The 18,655-nt window shown below is 32.9% G+C and overlaps 2 protein-coding genes across 2 annotated transcripts; both read right to left on the bottom strand.

Moving 5' to 3' along the window:
- Nucleotides 1–5,586: 5,586 nt before the first annotated feature.
- On the bottom strand, nucleotides 5,587–7,560 carry LOC114712572 (cytochrome P450 71D10-like). Its single transcript, XM_028897123.1, has 2 exons — nucleotides 6,670–7,560; nucleotides 5,587–6,341 (listed from the first exon to the last, which is right to left on the bottom strand). Exons 1-2 carry the CDS (start codon nucleotides 7,558–7,560, stop codon nucleotides 5,730–5,732), a joined length of 1,503 nt encoding a protein of 500 aa, XP_028752956.1. The 3' UTR covers nucleotides 5,587–5,729.
- Nucleotides 7,561–15,095: 7,535 nt separating this feature from the next.
- On the bottom strand, nucleotides 15,096–17,356 carry LOC114712584 (RNA polymerase-associated protein LEO1-like; the record flags this gene model as incomplete). The annotated part of the gene is made up of 7 exons (XM_028897137.1): nucleotides 15,096–15,347; nucleotides 15,440–15,657; nucleotides 15,893–16,045; nucleotides 16,146–16,313; nucleotides 16,526–16,663; nucleotides 16,811–16,981; nucleotides 17,317–17,356. Coding segments are annotated over 7 exons (1,140 nt in total), but the record flags the coding sequence as incomplete, so codon positions are not given.
- Between the last annotated feature and the right edge of the window lie 1,299 nt (nucleotides 17,357–18,655).

Genomic DNA, 18,655 nt, shown 5'->3' with positions numbered 1-18,655 from the left:
CGAAACTACATCCAAGTTCCTGCAGTCACCAAAAAGGATTTTTCGAAATCACGTTGCCGTCGTCGTAGGAGTAGATTGCCATTGCTGAATTTGGTTACCATCGCTGCAATACATTACCCTGTCTGAAATAACTTGTACCCCCTGAAATTGTCGTCGTCGAAGAGGTCGCTGAAGTATTTGAATTATTCATGAGTGAGTAGAAGTTGATGGCGGGATTTGGATTATTCATTTTTGTGGCTGTTTCATGGTGAAATAGGAACAGGATTATTGCATTTGAGGGTTCATATTCAGTATTTGGTGAATGATGAAGCAGAAATCAGAAAATAGTCGCAAGCAATTACGTAATGTAATTGCTGTCATATGTTTGCTGGTTTTTGGTAAATCCCATTCTGTGAATGGTAAATCCCATTCCGTGAATGGTAAATTTTAATATACATGTAGTTAATTATGAAACTTAATAGTTCAATGTTTATTGTGATGTACTTCAGGTGCACGTTTACTGAATGATTTATTTATGCTTACAAGTTGCTCTTCCGGTGAAAACAGGTTTACAAAACCCCTTGAAGAAGTGGTCACTTTCACTATAAAAGTTGTAAATCCCATTATGTGTTTTGTAAAATTCAGCGTGAAATTTTATTGGTGGTGAAAAGTAAGTTACTCATCCCCCGAAAATATGTTGCAAAATCTATTAACAAAGCGGTCACTTTTATCACAAAAGTTGTAAATCCCAGCATATGTTTTATAAAATTCAACGTGAAATTTTATTGGTTTTTAGAAACAAGTTACCTATCCCCTGAAAACAGGTTACAAAAGCCATTTAAGAAGTGGTCATTTTCACTATAAAAGTTGTAAATCTCACTGTGTGTTTTGTCAAATTCAGTGTGAAATTTTATTGGTTTTTAGAAACAAGTTGCTCATCCCCTGAAAAGAGGTTGCAAAACCCATTTAAGAAGTGATCATTTTCACTAAGAAAGTTGTAAATCTCACTACATGTTTTGTAAAATTCAGCATATAATTTTATTGGTTTTTATAAACAAGTTGCCAATCCCTTGAAAACATGTTGCAAAACCCATTGAAGAAGTGATCATTTTCATTATGAAAGTTGTAAATCTCACTATGTGTTTTGTCAAATTCAGCATGAAATTTTATTGATTTTTAGAAACAAGTTGCTCATCCCATGAAAAGAAGTTGCAAAATTCATTTAAGAAGTGGTAATTTTCACTACAAAAGTTGTAAATATTACTCTGTTTTGTAAAATTCAGCATAGAATTTTATTGATTTTTAGAAACAAGTTGCCAATCCCTTGAAAACATGTTACAAAACCCATTGAAGAAGTGATCATTTTCACTACGAAAGTTGTAAATCTCACTATGTGTTTTGTCAAATTTAGTATGAAATTTTATTAGTTTTTAGAAACAAGCTGTCCATCTCCTGAAAACAAGTTACAAAACCCATTGAATAAGTGGTCATTTTTACTACGGAAGTTGTAAATCCCACTATACGTTTTGTCAAATTTAGCGTGAAATTTTATTAGTTTTTACAAACAAGTTGTTTATCTCCTGAAAACAGGTTGCAAAACCCATTAACAAAGTAGTCACTTTCACTACAAAAGTTGTAAATCACAATATGTATTTTGTAAAATTCATAATTAACTACATGTATAGTAAAATTTACCATTCACATAGTGGGATTTACCATTCACGTAGTGGGATTTACCAAAAACCAGCAGACATATGACAGTAGTTACGTAACGTAATTGCTTGTCATTGTTTTCTAATTTCCACTTCATCTTCCCCGTAGGTTCACTCCCTCTCTCACTACAAATCCTCTTTCCCACAACCAAAACCCACCAAATCAACAATCTCTACAGAATGGTGATGCGAAGGAGTAAGATAATAGCATTTCCAACATTCTTCTTTCCTTCTTCCCGCATTTCATCACCGTCGGTCTTCCTCTCTCCTTTCTCTCACTGCGTCGCTTTCTTCCTCTCTCCTTTCTCTCACTTTCAGACAGGACATTTTGGTCTTTTGGCCAAAAATCTGAATTCCAGATTGGTACCCAGTCCCCTATATGTCATTTTGCTTATTCAGGTCCCTTATTTGTCTTTTTAGAATTCAGGTGGTATTTTATTGTCATTTTCCCTAGAAAATATTTAAGATGGTTGTTGAAAAACTGAAAAACTTATTATTGAAAATTTTAGCAATGAGTATTAAAAATACGAAAAATAAATACTGAAAATGTGAAAAAAATTAAGTGATAAAAAATTAGCTTAGAAAAATCTTTGAATGCAAAATCGCACCCCAAAAAAATTTAAGATGTTGGGTTTTGTTGAGAAAATATGTTAAGGTACAGAATGCAACTTAACTAGCTTTTTGCAAATTGCATGTTTTTAAATGTTTGACAGTAAAATTACTCTTAAAAAATATTTTAATAGAAAAATTGCACTGAAAATTATTTTTAAATATTAAGTGATATTGACAAAATATTTTAGGTTGTAGATGCACCCAATCATGTCAAGGATGAGATTAAGAGTACCATAAACATTCTCTCATCTCTTGCAAGTGGAGTTCGTGATTTGATGTTAACACAAATCTCATGGACAAATTATTAGTATCTATTTCTCTAATTCTAATAAAAGGAAATAACGTCCTAGAAAGTCATGCAATGCTCCAATCTGATTGGTTTTGTTAATCTTCAATACAATAAAAGAAGAACTTTGACGTTAATATGCTGGCTAACCCAGCTTTGGTAATGCCTCCTGGATTTCACATGATTCCTTCGGACGATTTTCGTTTGTTTGTTCTCTTTTTTGTAACTTAGAGTAGTATTTACATTTTTTTTTTATTTACCAAAGCTTCCAAAGAAAAAAAAAAGAAACAAGGTTCGGTTTGATATGCAAGACTAGATGGTGGGATTAGGCCAATAGTCAAAGAAAGAGTTGACTCAATTTATGAGTGAATTCAAATCATATTGACAATATAAAGTTTGTATTGATAGATGATTTATAAATACTTTTAAAAGTACTCATTGAGTCTAGTAACATGTCCTAATCAGCTATATTCTCAATAAATGCAGGGTATATTTGGATCATTTTTTACAAAACAAGAATTTTCACAAACTGAAATTTTCTGAACTTAAGTTTGAATGTCACTAACACAATTCATTTGTCTTGAAGATAATTTTAGTTTAACGGAACCCATAAGCCCAAAAAAGGTAATTTTGACTTAAACTTAGTGTTTTTTTGGGGGGATGTTATACTTTTAACACTCATTCCTATTAGGGATGCAGATGAGCAGGATTGGGTAGGGCAAGATCCCTATCCAAAATATGAGCGGACTGTATTTGTAGCCCGCTGCCTGACCTTGTCCGTAGAAGCCCTAACCATTTTGGACTAGGCATGAGTGGGCTGGGCAGGGCGGGCTTCGCTGCCCGAATGGTAATAGCCTGCTAATATCACATGTAAAAAAGCTTTCGTCCATACCTAAAAATTTGTAATTTTACATTTTCTCACATTGAAATCATTCCAAAACAAGTCTTAACAAATATCCAAATAAATAATATTTGTAATCCATTTAGAACAAAACAACTCAAGATTGTAACTAAAGCCTTGAAATTCAAACAGTTTGTATCAATCTCCACAAAGTTGAGAAAAGAATAAAGCATCTGAAAAAAATCAAGAGCTATTGAAGCACCTTGAGATATTTCGTTGAGGGCTGTGGATGTCAATGTAATAGAAGTTTGATTATTCATTCAAGCGGTAAAAATTAAATGTTACCTAAAGGATTGCAAAAAAATATTAAAATTGAAGCAATGGGCTAACAAGAATAATATAGATTATACAAAAATATGGTGAAAAAAAGAAAAATAAAAAATCTTAAAATCTTATAATAATTTAATATAACCACTTTTAATATGCAAACACTTATTCTATGATACAATATAGTTAGCAGTCCACACAATTAAAAGACTTCTTCTATCATATGACTTGTTCATAAAAAATTAATACAAAATAACTAAATATAAATTAAATTAAAAAATGTAATTTAAATAATTAAACCCCAATTTTTTGTCCTTGCTCCAACCCCAATCTTATTTTGTATCTTGTATAAATATTCAAAATTGTTGATTTATACAAATATGTAACGTATAAACTCCATTCTCTAATAAAGAAAAGTTGTTAATGATATAGCGGGAAAAGCTGATTTATAAATAGCCAACATTGTAATAGAAACATACAATAGGATATATCTAATGAAGCTCATGAAAAACAAGTTAAAAGCAAGATACTAGTACTACTTCAGAAGAATTAAATTCCCTAAAATGGAAATATAACAGACATGTAACAATAATAAATTAAATTACAAAGAGAAGGGAGATAAATTTTTTTTTTCAATAGAGAAATATAATATATTAATATTATTTCATAAATTATACTCCTTCGACCCTTAATATAAGACCTATTTAACCAATTTAATTAGATTAAGAAAGTTAGGTAGGTTAATTAATTATAAGAAATATGATATGTTTTTTCTAAAATACCATAATTATCTTTCTTAATACTCTATCTTCCTTTTCTACTTGATTATGGTTGAGGGAGTATCTATAGGAGTAATTTAGAAAAAATTGATAAATATGATAAATGAGTCTTATATTTAGGACTAAAACTAACTTAACAATTGGATTCTATATTAAAGATCAGATGAGTAATATATATAATTTGGGCAAGGCCAAATGGGCATGACAGCATGTCTAGCTCGATGCCTAACCCTGCCCATGAAATGCCCAACCCAAAGATGCGCACTCTTTTTCTTTTCGGCTGGGCTGGACAATTTTTTTTTGGGCTTGGGCCTCATGTACACCCTTAGTTCCTTGAAACCCAAAAAAAAAAAAGGTCCCACTTGCTTTTTCACCTTCAAAATTTCGGTTTTGACCACCCAAACTCCAAGTCTCCAACCCAAACAATTCCTAAAGTAAATCAAACCGAGGCTTATGATCTTTCAACTTAACCCCATTGTTATTGTTCCCTCCTGTTCATAATATAAGATTATGGTGAAGCTTTTTTATAAATTAAGGAATGTTAGCTAAGTTTTAAAATTTGTTTTAAATTCATAAACGTTACCTATTTTTCTATTATTAAAAATATGATTGAAAAATTCTCTAATATCTTTTCTCTGTATAATAAGAGATAAAAGTGAAAAATTATCATTAATTAACTTGTTAATATCTTATACTTTGGATCAAAATTTTTTTACAATACTTCTTGTATCATGGACAGAGGGAGTAGCATTTCTTTTCTTTTCTTTTTTTTGGGTCAAATAACTAGTATTTCTCTTTAATTGTGGTTTCTTTTCTTTTTGCTTGTTTGCTTTGTAGACACTATCATATACTAAATATGGGTATCTTTCCCAACAGAGATTCAAACCTTAGTTCACCAAGTTGTGGGTCACTAGTCTCTTTTGTTAGACAAAAAATAATTATGAGGAAAAAAAACGCAAAATCCAATATATATATATATATATATATATATCATAAAATAGCATAATTATAAATTCTACATTTATTGTTGATTGATGATGATTCCCATGTAAACTTTACTTCCTTGTACTCGATGGACTAAACGCATTTCCACAATGATCTAAGAAATTGCCCAATTTTATTCTAGCATAATATGGTAGAAGTTACCACTCCAAACATATAGCCTTGTAGTTCTTTTTGGACTTGATATGGGTTTAATTGCAACAACCAATAGGAATTACTAAGAGCTTGTCTTTTCTTCTTACTGTGGAACCAAAGGACTCAGTCATGTCAAATTCTTCAATCTGCATTTCATTGGGAAGCTTCCAATTAAAATGATAAAGCAATTGAGCCAGTGCCTGCTCAATAAGAGCTGTGGCAAAAGTGATTCCTGGGCATATCCTCCTTCCGCCCCCAAATGGTATGTATTCAAAGTCTCTTCCTCTGAAATCAATTGGACTATCAACAAACCTCTCTGGTCTGAATCTCTCAGCTTCATTCCAAATCATGGGGTCTCTTCCTATAGCCCAAGCATTCACAATCACTCTCGTCTTAGCAGGTATCTCATATCCATTGATTTTGCATTTCTCCGTGTTTTCTCTCGGAAGTAGCAGTACTGCTGGCGGATGTAGTCTAAGAGTTTCTTTAACGACCAGCTTTAAATATTTCAAATGCTGAAGGTCTGCTTCAGAGGCATAACCTTTTTCTCTGAATACCTTTCTTACCTCTGCCTGTGCTTCTTCCATAACCTTTGGGTTTTTCAGCATTTCTGACATTGCCCACTCTAGGGTTGTTGATGATGTGTCAGTTCCAGCTCCAAAAATGTCCTGATTATGGATGAAGCTGATTGAGTAAAGATTGGCAAATCAACCAGAAACATAGTTGAAGAAATGTCTAAGGCATATTGGATGCTATTTTCAAGAAAATCTTGTCCTCTAGTAAAGGTAGCATCTTATATTATTTTTTACTAAATTTTCTTTGTGCAATATGCTATTAATAATTTCAAAGAGATGATCTAAACAAAACAGCCTATAAAAAAGTATAATCAAAATGGGATCTGAAGGCTACTGATAAATATTTGAGTGGGGCTTCTTCATCTCTTTCCTCGAATGTAACATTTTTAGCATATAATTAATGAAGAAATAAGGTACTAACCAGAATAACAGCTTTGATATTGTTGTCGGTAAGCTGAGGGGTATGAGGATCATTCTGCTGTTGAAGCTTTAGTAGAACATCAACTAGATCTTCCTCAGCTTGGCCATGGATTCTCTTTTCCTCTTTATGATCCTTGACTATGTTCTCAAGTATTCTATCAAGCTCCCTGTGAAGCCTCTCAAGCTTGCCTCTCATCCCACTGATCAATGGAAGAACTTTGACAGAAGGAAACAGATCAGAAACAGAGAAACCTCCAGCCAGCTTTAAAGCTTCTTCCATTGTCGATAAGAAAGCTTCATGGTCTCCACATTTCTTACCAAAAGCTGCTCTTGAAGTTATTCCAGTCGTGAGTGAGAAAAGGTACTCACTGAGATTAATCACAGATCCTTCATTTGCAGAAATTTTCCTAACAAGGGCAGAAACTTCTTCTTCTCTTATATGACTGAATGATTGAACTCTGTTTGCTGATAATAGCTCCACAGTGCAGATTTTCCTCAGATGCCTCCAGTAACTTCCATAAGGAGAAAAACCAATGTTGGTTGAATTGTATGAAATAATTCTTGAAGCAAGAAAATACGGTCTGTTAGAGAAAATGGCATCATGGGTCTTCATGATCTCTTTGGCCATTTCTGGGGATGAGATTACTATGTTTGAAGTTTCTCCAAGCTGAAGATGCATTAAGGGTCCATATTTGTTTGCCAATTTTCTTAGAGAATGATGGGGTAGTGATCCTACAAACTGATGTAAATTCCCTATGAGAGGTATCTTCCATGGTCCTGGTGGTAGGGTTCTGAGGGACTTTCTGGAATGAGGTCTATTAACTATGCTTAATACAACTATGAAAAAGCAAAAAAAGGTGAAGAAGAAAGAAATAGGAACCTGAACCTCCATGAAAGTCTATGTTATTATTACCCAAAGGCATAGGATGAGGCTTACAGGATAAAACAGTACTGCTTCTAAGTTATTAAATAAATTTATAGGTAGAATCAGTTGGTAAGTTCATTCATTGATTAAGGACACAAAAATGTCTTGAGAAATAATCAAAAAGAAGAAAATAATAATTATCAGGTACTTAAAGAAAAACGTGTTCAAATTCCACTACTTCTAGTTGGCAGGTCTAAATTGACGGTTTAGGAAAATGGGAGGTGAGTGAGAGGGGAAGGAAGAAAAGTAGAGAGTAATAAAAAAGGAAGAAGATGGCGTAGTTGATGAGAGAGTACATGAATTGACAATATACTCCTAGAAGAATTTTTATCCTTTTTATAAATCAAATGATTAAATATTTAGTTTAAATTTACTTTTATTTATTATTGAGCAGAATGCTATTTTTAAAAAATGCATATATTATATAAAGATAAAATTTTTAAATGTTTAAATTTTAAGACAGAGTTATAAAGGTTTAAAGTTTTTTTTTTTTGGGTTCTGAAAAAATATATTGGCAGTGATTTATAAATAAAATGATTAAGAGTATATGATGATATATATACATGGTATTTTATACTAAAACATGAGTCTTATATTTGAGACTGAAAGAGTATACATATATATATATAAATATATATTGATTAGGAGTAGAAAAATAAAAAGACTTGGTATATGTATACAATTGAGAAAAGAAAAGAAAGAAAGCAACTGGGATAAAAACTGATGGGAAAGGAAAATTGGAGAACGAAACGTAGGAAAGAGAAAGAACAAGGGCGCTAATCATCTAAGGAGTTAATTGAGGATTCATCTAGGTTTAGGTTTTTTGGTCCAAATATTAAAATTTGATGAAATATAGATAAAATTTCAATAACTTCACCAATCTCAATCTTTTAACTCTTAAAAGTTTTCTAATTACTATTTTTGCCAGCTAACATAATATTATTTAATTCACCCCTGAATAATGTATGTATTTATATCTAAAACAATTATTCTAATGAGGCATTTTACCTAATATTTGTTTACAATTTTTTTTTAATACTCTAGTGAGTAAAATTAATTTTAAAACAGTCTTTCCCAGAATCCGTAGCACATTCTTCATATGCACTTGGTTAAAACTATCCTTCTAAATCTTCTCTTAAGGAAAAAAAAAAAAAAATTACAATGACCACGCTTTGTCTTCTCCGTCTTTGTTCTGCTTTCTGGAGTTCGAAAAGGACTTAAAACATGTTGAAAATTATGCATCCCTGGAGAATTTTTTTTTTTTTTAAAAAAAAAAATCAGTATCAAGTACCTCTGTGTTGAAAATTGTCTGCTTCAAGTTGGCAGTTCCAAATTTGCCAGGGTCACGTTTAACAATAAGTCAATAACACTTCGCTTTTGTCAAAATAAAACCCACAATTTTCAGCGCAAGATCATTAGCCATTACACCTACCAACCCAACAGAAACAGTTCATTTTTTAGCGGGGGAAAAATGAGAAATCCATGTGAGAATGCCAAGCCACAGGATCATTTATCTAATAAACTAGCAAGTACTTCCCGCGCGATGCGCGGAGCTCATAATTAAGAATTTTTTTAATTTTAATTTGTTAAAGAAACTCACATTCCACCGCAAATAACTATATTATTATAATTCAAAACATTTTATGAATTCACTACACTATATTATTAACTACTATATTTAAATGATTGTGTTTGTTTCATTACATTTGTAGCTTGTGCAAACTAATTAAATTAATTTAAAATAACTTCTTAGTATTAATTAGATAGGAGTTATGACATTTTAGCCTTGAATGCACTGTAACAATCATATTATGTATTTAACCTTATCTTTTACGACTATACTTCCACTTTACATTTGGATGTCATTATTTGCAAATTCCTACATCTTCGAATAGTAGTTAATCTTTTACAATAGTTTTTGCCATTATGCGCAAATGTTTTTCATCCTATCATGCTTCTAACTCATATAAAAGATTTATTCAACTTCAATTCTTTACTGAGAAGTGTATTTTTAATATTTCTTTTCAAATAATATAAACCGGTAAAATGCTGATTCAACATCATGATTGATGTACTCAAACTAATTAAAAAATATTAAGAAAGTAATATTAACATGTAGGAAAAGTGCTTCTAAAAAAAGTTGAAACAATTCTTGTGCTGATCATTTAGTGAAACCTACTCATAGTAGTAATAACATATTTTATATCCTTGGTGATTCTCCACCTATTGATCCTTTAGGTAGAGGTTGATGAAGGGTGTTGGTTATGCTTTCCTTTTAGGATTCTTATTTTTTTTTGGGTAGTTTTTTGTTTCCGTTGTGCCTTTCTTTGATGTTCTTAGCTTCCAGTTTTTATTCAAAAATCAAAAAATCTAAACAACTAACACAAATAAATTGATTATCAATAAGAAGCAAACTTATAAAATTATTGAAACTAAAAAATTAATTGTACTTGATACCTTTAGCTTTCAAAGTTATAAAAATATCATAGCACACATAATGTCGGATGGATAATGAGAAGACAAAGTCCTTGCTATTTATGCCCAAAAAGTAACTATGACCTGATGGTAAGGGAGACTGCATAGTATGGGGTAAGTATAATTAAGGGGAAGTCTATTAGCATGATTTCTTTTCTAACGTCACATTCCTTTGTGTTTCTAGTTACCATATGGATATGGTCCGCATGGTTTTTGCTTGCATGAAGCTCACTTTACCCTGGTTGTTTTTGGTGGGGCAGCCACTAAGTTTGGTGTTTTTAAGCAAAAAATGTTCGATGAGTGTTAAAGGTTGAACCTGATGAGAAGATTTTTTCCACCGAAGATAGTTCTAGTGACAAGAAGATTTTGAATGTATTTATTGTTTTGGAGAAACAAACTCCTGAATGCCCAAAGACCAGGTCAGATAAGGAAATCGAGTAAAGCGGTGCATTAATTTATGTACGGATATATGAAGCTATTTTATTTTTATTTTAATTACAAAAAGAACTTATATCTTTCAAGTTAAAAATATTATCTTAAAATAAAAACAAATCTCTTGAATTTCTTTCAACATGATGACAATGTCTCCTTGTTAACAGTATTGGTTGCAAACTTCAAACACTCATTTTCACTACCACGCATAACTATAATATTGTTAAAGTGATTTGATACCCATGTGATGGATGTCATTAGATTGTATCATAACCAATAAAATCGTGATTTGAAGGCAAGGACTGATGAATAAGAGGAAAAATCATTAGATTATATTATCGTAACTACATATGCAATAAAAAAAAATCTTACTTTTGCCCTAAAAGAAAAAGGTAGCTGTTAACATTGTTATCAACATGATCCGTCCTTTCAATTTAGAGATAAAAAGAAGAAACATAAAGGGCTCCTTTTAATTTGCAGGGCCTGCCATCAACATTTGTCATATTTTAGCAGCCTACCATTGCAGCCAAAATGCCTACATGAGAGCACCGCTCCAATCCTGTGAACTTTTGCGGGTATCTTCAATGGGAGGATGTGTCTTTCACAAAAGAGGCAAGTTATACTTAATATCTACATACCACAAAAACATGAATCTATTCAAAGGCAGCCCAAACTTTGAAGATGCGTTGTTATTCCATAGAATATTATATGACACTTTCATAAAGAACTTTTGACCAACTGGGCTTTTCATGAGTCATTGAATGAGGAACATTTACACAAGATAGCCACGTTGCTTTTCCCATTGATAGGTGCGATCATGAAGAGATCATCAATGTCCGTTTGATTCTTTGACAACCTCCTAACCTGTGGTTATGTACACATTGATAACCCAGCATGAGGGAGAATAGAACATAATACATATAATGCAGAACTAAAGAGGGTGAAACTCTTTGAGGAAACAAATGAAAATGAGAATTGAGGGAAATTATGTGCTAAACAATTTGAAATAGGAAAAAAGAAACAAAGAAAATGATAGGTGAAGTGATTCAATTCTGTTATGTTTAAGGCACCCGGGAGATCAACTCTCTTAGTAGTATATATAATTGAATGTTTTAAGTTCATGGCTTACTATAAAAGATAGTTGGATCCAGTTAATCAAAGGGTAGATATCCCGCAGTCAAGACATATAGAATAACCTCACAAGACCCAACATCTGTCGTTACTCCATTGCAATCCTTGTGACTAAGCACCAGATCCAACTTCAACTTTACCCCTTGGACTACATAGTCTGGAGCCCCAAAGCTGAAATCTTTATATTTCTTGGAGAATCTAGGAATAAATTTTCAAGCTGCAAGAGGAGAAATAACAATCAATAACTGAAAATCATAAGGATAATCAGAAGCTCCCAAGATCCCAGTGTATGCATACACTTAAGTCTCTAATAGGCTCCCTGCTGAAGCAATAAGCTGTTGGATTTATCTGTTAGCTTCAGCTTTACCAAGACAGTTATGGTATGCCTGCACATTCATTTTTTTTTTGAACAAATTATGAAGATCTTAAAGAAATGATAAATGTTTTGAATTAAGGGAAAATGCACTACTACAGAAAGAGAGCTATGTAATTAACCTAGCTGCATACTCTTAAGAAACTCATCTTAAGAAACTCAACTCCTTTAACTCCACCTTTGGAGGAGGAGGCCCCTAGTAAAAGCTCGACACCTCAGCAAGTAAGTGGGGTTTAGACAATAATGTGCCAAAAAAAAAGAAGAAAGAAAGCAAACATACATTTGCTGAAATTATAAGAGTTTAATGAATAAAAACAATTTACACATCAAATATATGATTGAAAGACACCTCTGCGAGTTTCTGAACTTCAAGATGCAATTGAGCATCCTTTTTCTGCAATGATGCTTCTTTCTTGCACAGCCAGAGCCCTATAGACATAATTCTCCAAGCTCAATGCACAGCAAATAATGAACAGTAATAGAAAGAGGCAAAAAAGAGCAGAAAAAAATTAGAATACTGAACATCATGCTAGTACTTACAAATGTAAATTATGGTTTTCCATGGAACATAAGGAAGAGGCATCATGGCTGATGTTAACAGCATATCTATCGGTTAAAAGAACCAACGGAAATTATAGAAACTATTGATGCTTCCTCATATTCAAAAGTATTAGTCTCCTCTATCAACATCTGCATACATGAGATGGAAACACAATTTTATTATATAACAAAAATAACAGAAATTTTTTCATCAACAAAATTGACATTGGAAACCAAATAAATGAGCCAATACCTTTGGTAATCGATAGAAATATCCTCCACCATGCAATAGGGCAAATGCACTCCTCTGTGTTGTGAAGAGACAGAACAACTTATTATAAAATAACAGAAAACAAAGAAATTTAACAACCAACAAATTGATATTGGAAGCCAAATAAATGAACATAGATGTTTCACAAAGTATGAGAGCCACCCACCATGGTTTGTCGCTGCTAATTTTATGAAGAAAACGAATCTGAGGCAAGGACGAGGGAGAGTGAGAAGATCAGAGACATCTGAGGAGGAAAGGGCTTCGGGGAAGGGAAAAGAAGAGAGCAATGGTCAGCTCTGAGGGAGAAGATGATGCTCCTCGATTTAGGTCGCCATCTTCGTGTCTTAGCCTTATGTAGCAGAAGAAACCACCAACTCTATGCTAGAGTCATCCCTTCAAAACTGGTTGGATATGGGAACTCTTGGCGCTTGAATATGAAGGATGAAGGCAGCATCACAGCCGCTGGGCTAGTATCGAATCATGGAGATCATTGATGGAATGAATCGAGGAGCCATCAAGTAAAAAGAGAGAGTGGAGGAAGAGAAAATCGATGAAAAGCCGATGGAGGAAAACCAGGTGAGATTCAATGTCAGGGTAGCGGGTTTAAATGTATGAGACGCCGAATTCAAAATTCAAAATTTGAAAACCGTAGGATTAGAGAGATGAGAATGTAGGGGAGAGAACCTTTTGAAATCTTTCTTTCAGTTTTGATGCTTGAAGGAGGGCTAGTCAAATGATTTTGAATTTTGTATTTGAATGGAACATTGCCTGCATCAAGGACCAACCCAAAATGGAAATATATGCTCTCTAGAATCTAGAGTTCATTGTCCTCTTCTCCATCTTCATGTTTCTGCGCCACCTGCAATTCAGCCTTATGTAATTCTGCATCACTGCGATGATGAAGGCCCTGCTTCACTCTATTCTAGCTTTTCCGTTGTTTCAGCCTTCATGACAGCAGGTTCTCTCTCTCTCGCTTCAAGCCGTGCCGTGAAAATTAAAATTTCTCTCTCCATTGATTTCAGACTGTCTTATGAAAATTGAAATAGGATGGAAGTTTTATATTTTTTTCTTAATATCCACCTTTGATATTTTTTATTTTTCACAATATAATTGATTATTTAAAGTTACATAAAAAAATTATATATTTGATAATAATTCTTGTCATGGATTTTAAAAATAAATTTTAAAAATTAAAATTTTATTAGATTATAACAAATAATAGAAAATTTATAAGATTTTTTTTAAATGATACTTATAAGAATAGTGAATAATTGTAAAAAAAAATTTACCAGCATGAATATTTGTAAAAATAATCTTCAATGATTCATAAAAATATATTTTCTAGGGATATGGAATAATTTTAAAACAATCTTCAACAACCACCATAAAAAATATTTTTTCTATTTTCGTCTTTTTAAATATTTAAAGAAGACAAGAAAAAGAAAATATCTTGTTATCAACCATAATTTTGATCTTGTATTTAATATTTAAAAAGTAATTTCTAAGGATATGGAATAATTTAAAAATAATCTTCAATAACTGCCTTAAAAGAAATTTCTATTTTCATTTTTTTTGAATACTTAAAAAAGGCAAGAAAGAGAAAATATTTTATTTTTAACAATAATTCTTGTCTTGTATTTAAAATAAAGAAAATAAATTTACAAAATAAGATTTTCTAAAATTATATTAATAATAAAAGATAGTATTAAGATTTTTTTAATAATTTACTAATCTATAATTTAAAAAAATCTTCAACATCCTTCAGAAATAATATTTCTAGTTTTACATTTTTTATATGTTTAAAAAAAGCAAGAGAGAGAAATATTTTCAAGGGCTTTTGTTTGATTACATTTCAAAGCCTCTTAAAACAATACTACACACAGCCACTTAATTGAGCCACAATACACGATGCCCAAGACAAGAATTTAGTGTCTTGTGAATAGTGATTTGGGTGTGGAGCCAATGCTAAGCCATTTTGAGAGCGGCTTGGTGGTAGAGTTTGTGTGTATATATTGATATTGATGAACTAAGCATAATAATATACTGTACAATACATATAAACCCCAATGTGAAAAATAAACAATTTTGGCCTGACTTGTACAAGCTCGGTTGGGAACCAACTATTCCTGATTCATCAGCTAAAGTGAGAGAGAAACTTTGGTAAGAAGTAATTAGCATTTGGCTTTCACTAATTTTCAACATAGCCTAAGTATCCAAAAGACTAGTTATAGAGCATAATAAAAAGAGAGATATTTCCATAAGTACAGCTGTGCAAAGAGCTTAATGCAAAGGCCATGCTTGTCTATATTTTCTCCGTTTACCACCTGTGCTACAAAGAAAATTTGAAGGAAGCTCGACCTCATTGATCTCGGAATCTGAACAGGATGTGGAACTGGAATCATCATCATCACTATCAGAACCATCCACCAGATTTTTATTCAATCCATCAAATGAATTTTCAGGCTCTGGAAACCATTTTCTTTTTAGGGATCCAATCGTCTCATTTACTCTCACAGGGCTAGCATTGCTTTCCTGCAGAAATGAACTTGATAAACTCGAATGCCCAATATCATTAACTGCTGCAGCAGTGTCTCGAGTTGCTTCCTTTTCATTCAAAGCTCCACTTGTGATAAACCCGTTATCATCATTATCACTGTCTTTGGTCTCAATAAAAGCTCTTTGTGGTCTTGATAAACTTGAATGCCCAATATCATCCTCTGTTGCTGCAACGCCACAGTCACTTCCTTTCCCTTCAAAGCTCCACCTGCGAAACACTCATCATCCTCATCATCACTGTCTTTGACCTCAATAACAGCTATTTGTGATCCCATACCTGCATTAGCTGGTAAAGAAAAGATATTTAGACCTACATACATGAAGAAAAATAAGTTTTGCCTACAAAACTTTGCAACCAAAAGCTAAGAAATTGATGACTATATTCCATAAACTGAATATAGTCTTGGTTGTTTCTTCTGGACATTATGGAAAGTCCAGCCTTAGATCCTCTGTTTATCTAAATATCATGCATATACATGCAGCAAAAATCAATGCACGTTAAATGTCCATATCCGATGCACCTGGCACAACAGTGCTTGGAGTGTCTGGGGACTGCCTTGAATCATCATCATTGTCATCATCAATAAGATGGGTATTTCCACGATCGTCCATCTTTCTTTGAGATGGAGAAGTGTCTGCGGCAGTATTTTCACACTCACGATCATGTACATCAACTGCATTCACATAATAGAAAGTCCAGCTTTAGATCCTCTCTTCATCTAAATATCATGCACATCCATGTAGCATAAAAAGAGGGATGTTTTATATCCATACCTGATGCACCTAGCTCAGCTGTGTTTGGAGTGTATGGGGATCGCCTAGCATCATCAGCAACAGCGAGATGGGCATTTCCACTGTCGTCTGCAGCGATATTTCTGCACTCATGGTCATCCATATCAACTTCATTATTATCCTGTCCGTCCATGTCTTCAGCAAAAACCCCTGGACGAGCATCATTACATATCAAAGGCTATCCACAAGCAGGACTCTGGTGACAAATCCATCAGGTCAACAACAAAGAGGCAAGATGAATCCTAATCTCCAAAAAAAAAACAATTCTTGCTGTCACTCCCAATTCACCTCATTTAGATCCTCTATTTATCTAAATATACATATCCATGCAGCAAAAAGCAATACATGTTAAATATCCATACCTGATGCACCTGGCATGGCTATGTTTGGAGTGTTTGGGGATTGCCTTGAATCATCATCATCATCATCATCATCATCATCATCATCATCATCAGTGAGACAGGTATTTCCAAAATCGCCTCTCTTAGATGGAGAAGTACCTGCAGCATTATTTCCACAATTATGTATATCAACTGCATCTCAGTTTTACTTCTAAACATAATGGAAACTCTAGCCTTAGATCCTCTCTTTATCTAATATCATGCATATCCATGCAGCACAAAGAGATGCATGCTATATATCCATACCTGATGCACCTAGGTCAGCTGTGTTCGGAGTGTCTGGGAATTGCCTAGCATCATCATCAACAGCAAGATGGACATTTCCACAGTCATCTATAGTGATATTTCTGCACTCATGATCATCTCTGTCAACTTCATTATTATCATGTTTGTCCGTGTCTTCTTCAGCGGAAACCCCTGGACAAGCATCATTAAATATCAAAGGCTATCTACATGCAAAACTCTTGTCACAAATTCATCAGGTCAACAACAAAGAAGCAAGATGAATCACAACCTCCAAAAGCAAGAATTCTTAATTGCTGTTGTTCTCCCAATTCATTTCACAAAAACAAAGCCGAATTAAAGAAGAGGGCTGGTTTTACTGATAATCCATAGTAACTACCATAGAATGTTTCATGACTAAGAAATGCAGTATGCTAAAATTTACAAGAACATTTGCCCAAAGAAATTTTCACATATTTGAATGCTTCTTTTCTTCCATACACACAATTACATAAGCTCAATCACCATACCTTCAAGAAAATTGAGAGTTGAGAGCACCCTAGTCACATGCTGCAAATTTTTACACAGAACCCATGCAAATGGACAACACCTAGGATGGAATGAAAAAATCCCACTTAACCCTAAATTGAAACATGCCTCGGTTCTGTTGGTTTTACCACATACGTATAACAGAAGATCAATTACCAGAGTACTTGCACTACAATTCCAAATGCACGGTGTAAACATCTCTCTATTTCCCTTCAACATAAAGAACTTTATTGATATTATCCATTAGACAACTAAAAACATAGTTCGTTATCCCACAATAAAAAATTTATGTGACTAGCCTTAACCCCATGCACTTGCATAGGAATTCAACTGATTTTTTTTGCTAAGAAATAACATACACAGAATTGAATAAGTAAATTAATTTTAAGGGGAAAAAACAATCAAATTAGAAATAGTACACAAACATAAAGTAGCAGTAATAACACATTCTACTTTGATATAACATCAAAATTGATCCTTCTACCTAATCTATGCACCATATGTACACAATAATTCATTAATCTATACAAATGTCATGTTTCCATAAACTTAGTCACAGTTATGCAATTTATGTCTGATCCTAATAAATCGAGAAATGTCAATATGCAACTAATACAGCTACCAAAGTGAGATTTTTAATCCAAAAACATTAGGAAATTTAATCCATCCTATCATTCTAATCTCAATCAAGACTTTTTGGGAAGCACTAGTCATGCATATCCAAGTAGAAAAAAGAGATGCAAAGCGAATTTCAAAATTGTCATTTGCTGTAATTCTCCCTGTTCATTTGACCTAAACAAAAGAAGAGAGATAATTTAATAGATAATTGATAATAAGTACTATATATCTGAATGCTTCTTCTCATCAGTACAAAATCAAATCAGTTTAATCATTATTCCTTTAAAAGAATTGAGTGTCCAGAGTACCCTATTGATATGTTGCAAATTTTCACACAGTTGCCTTGCAAATAAGCAGCACCTTAGATGGAATGAAGAATTCCCTCTCACCCCTGTATTGAAACTTAACTTACACTCCCTTTCTTTTGTCTCCTAAATATAAGAAAATGATCTATTTCCCTAGTATTTTATCTAAAGTTCCAAACAGAGGGTAGGACATTATCTCCCCTCTCTTTCCCTTCAATATAAACAACTTTATTAACCTTATCCTTTAATTCCTAAGGAAATAATCTATTAAGCCAAAATTATTTAAATAAATTTTAGAACCTTTCTACTGGTGCAAAGATTGGACCCAGTTAATTACTTGTTCATAAAAAATGTTATGTGTTTTGTAAGCGCATCACACACAGCCTTAATAAAGCAA

The sequence above is a fragment of the Neltuma alba genome, unplaced genomic scaffold, assembly GCF_004799145.2.
Source record: "Neltuma alba isolate B1F8T4 unplaced genomic scaffold, ASM479914v2 tig00011375_pilon, whole genome shotgun sequence".
Classification (NCBI taxonomy): domain Eukaryota; kingdom Viridiplantae; phylum Streptophyta; class Magnoliopsida; order Fabales; family Fabaceae; genus Neltuma; species Neltuma alba.
Note: the sequence above shows the minus strand (reverse complement) of the source record. Positions and strands in the feature narration are given on the sequence as shown.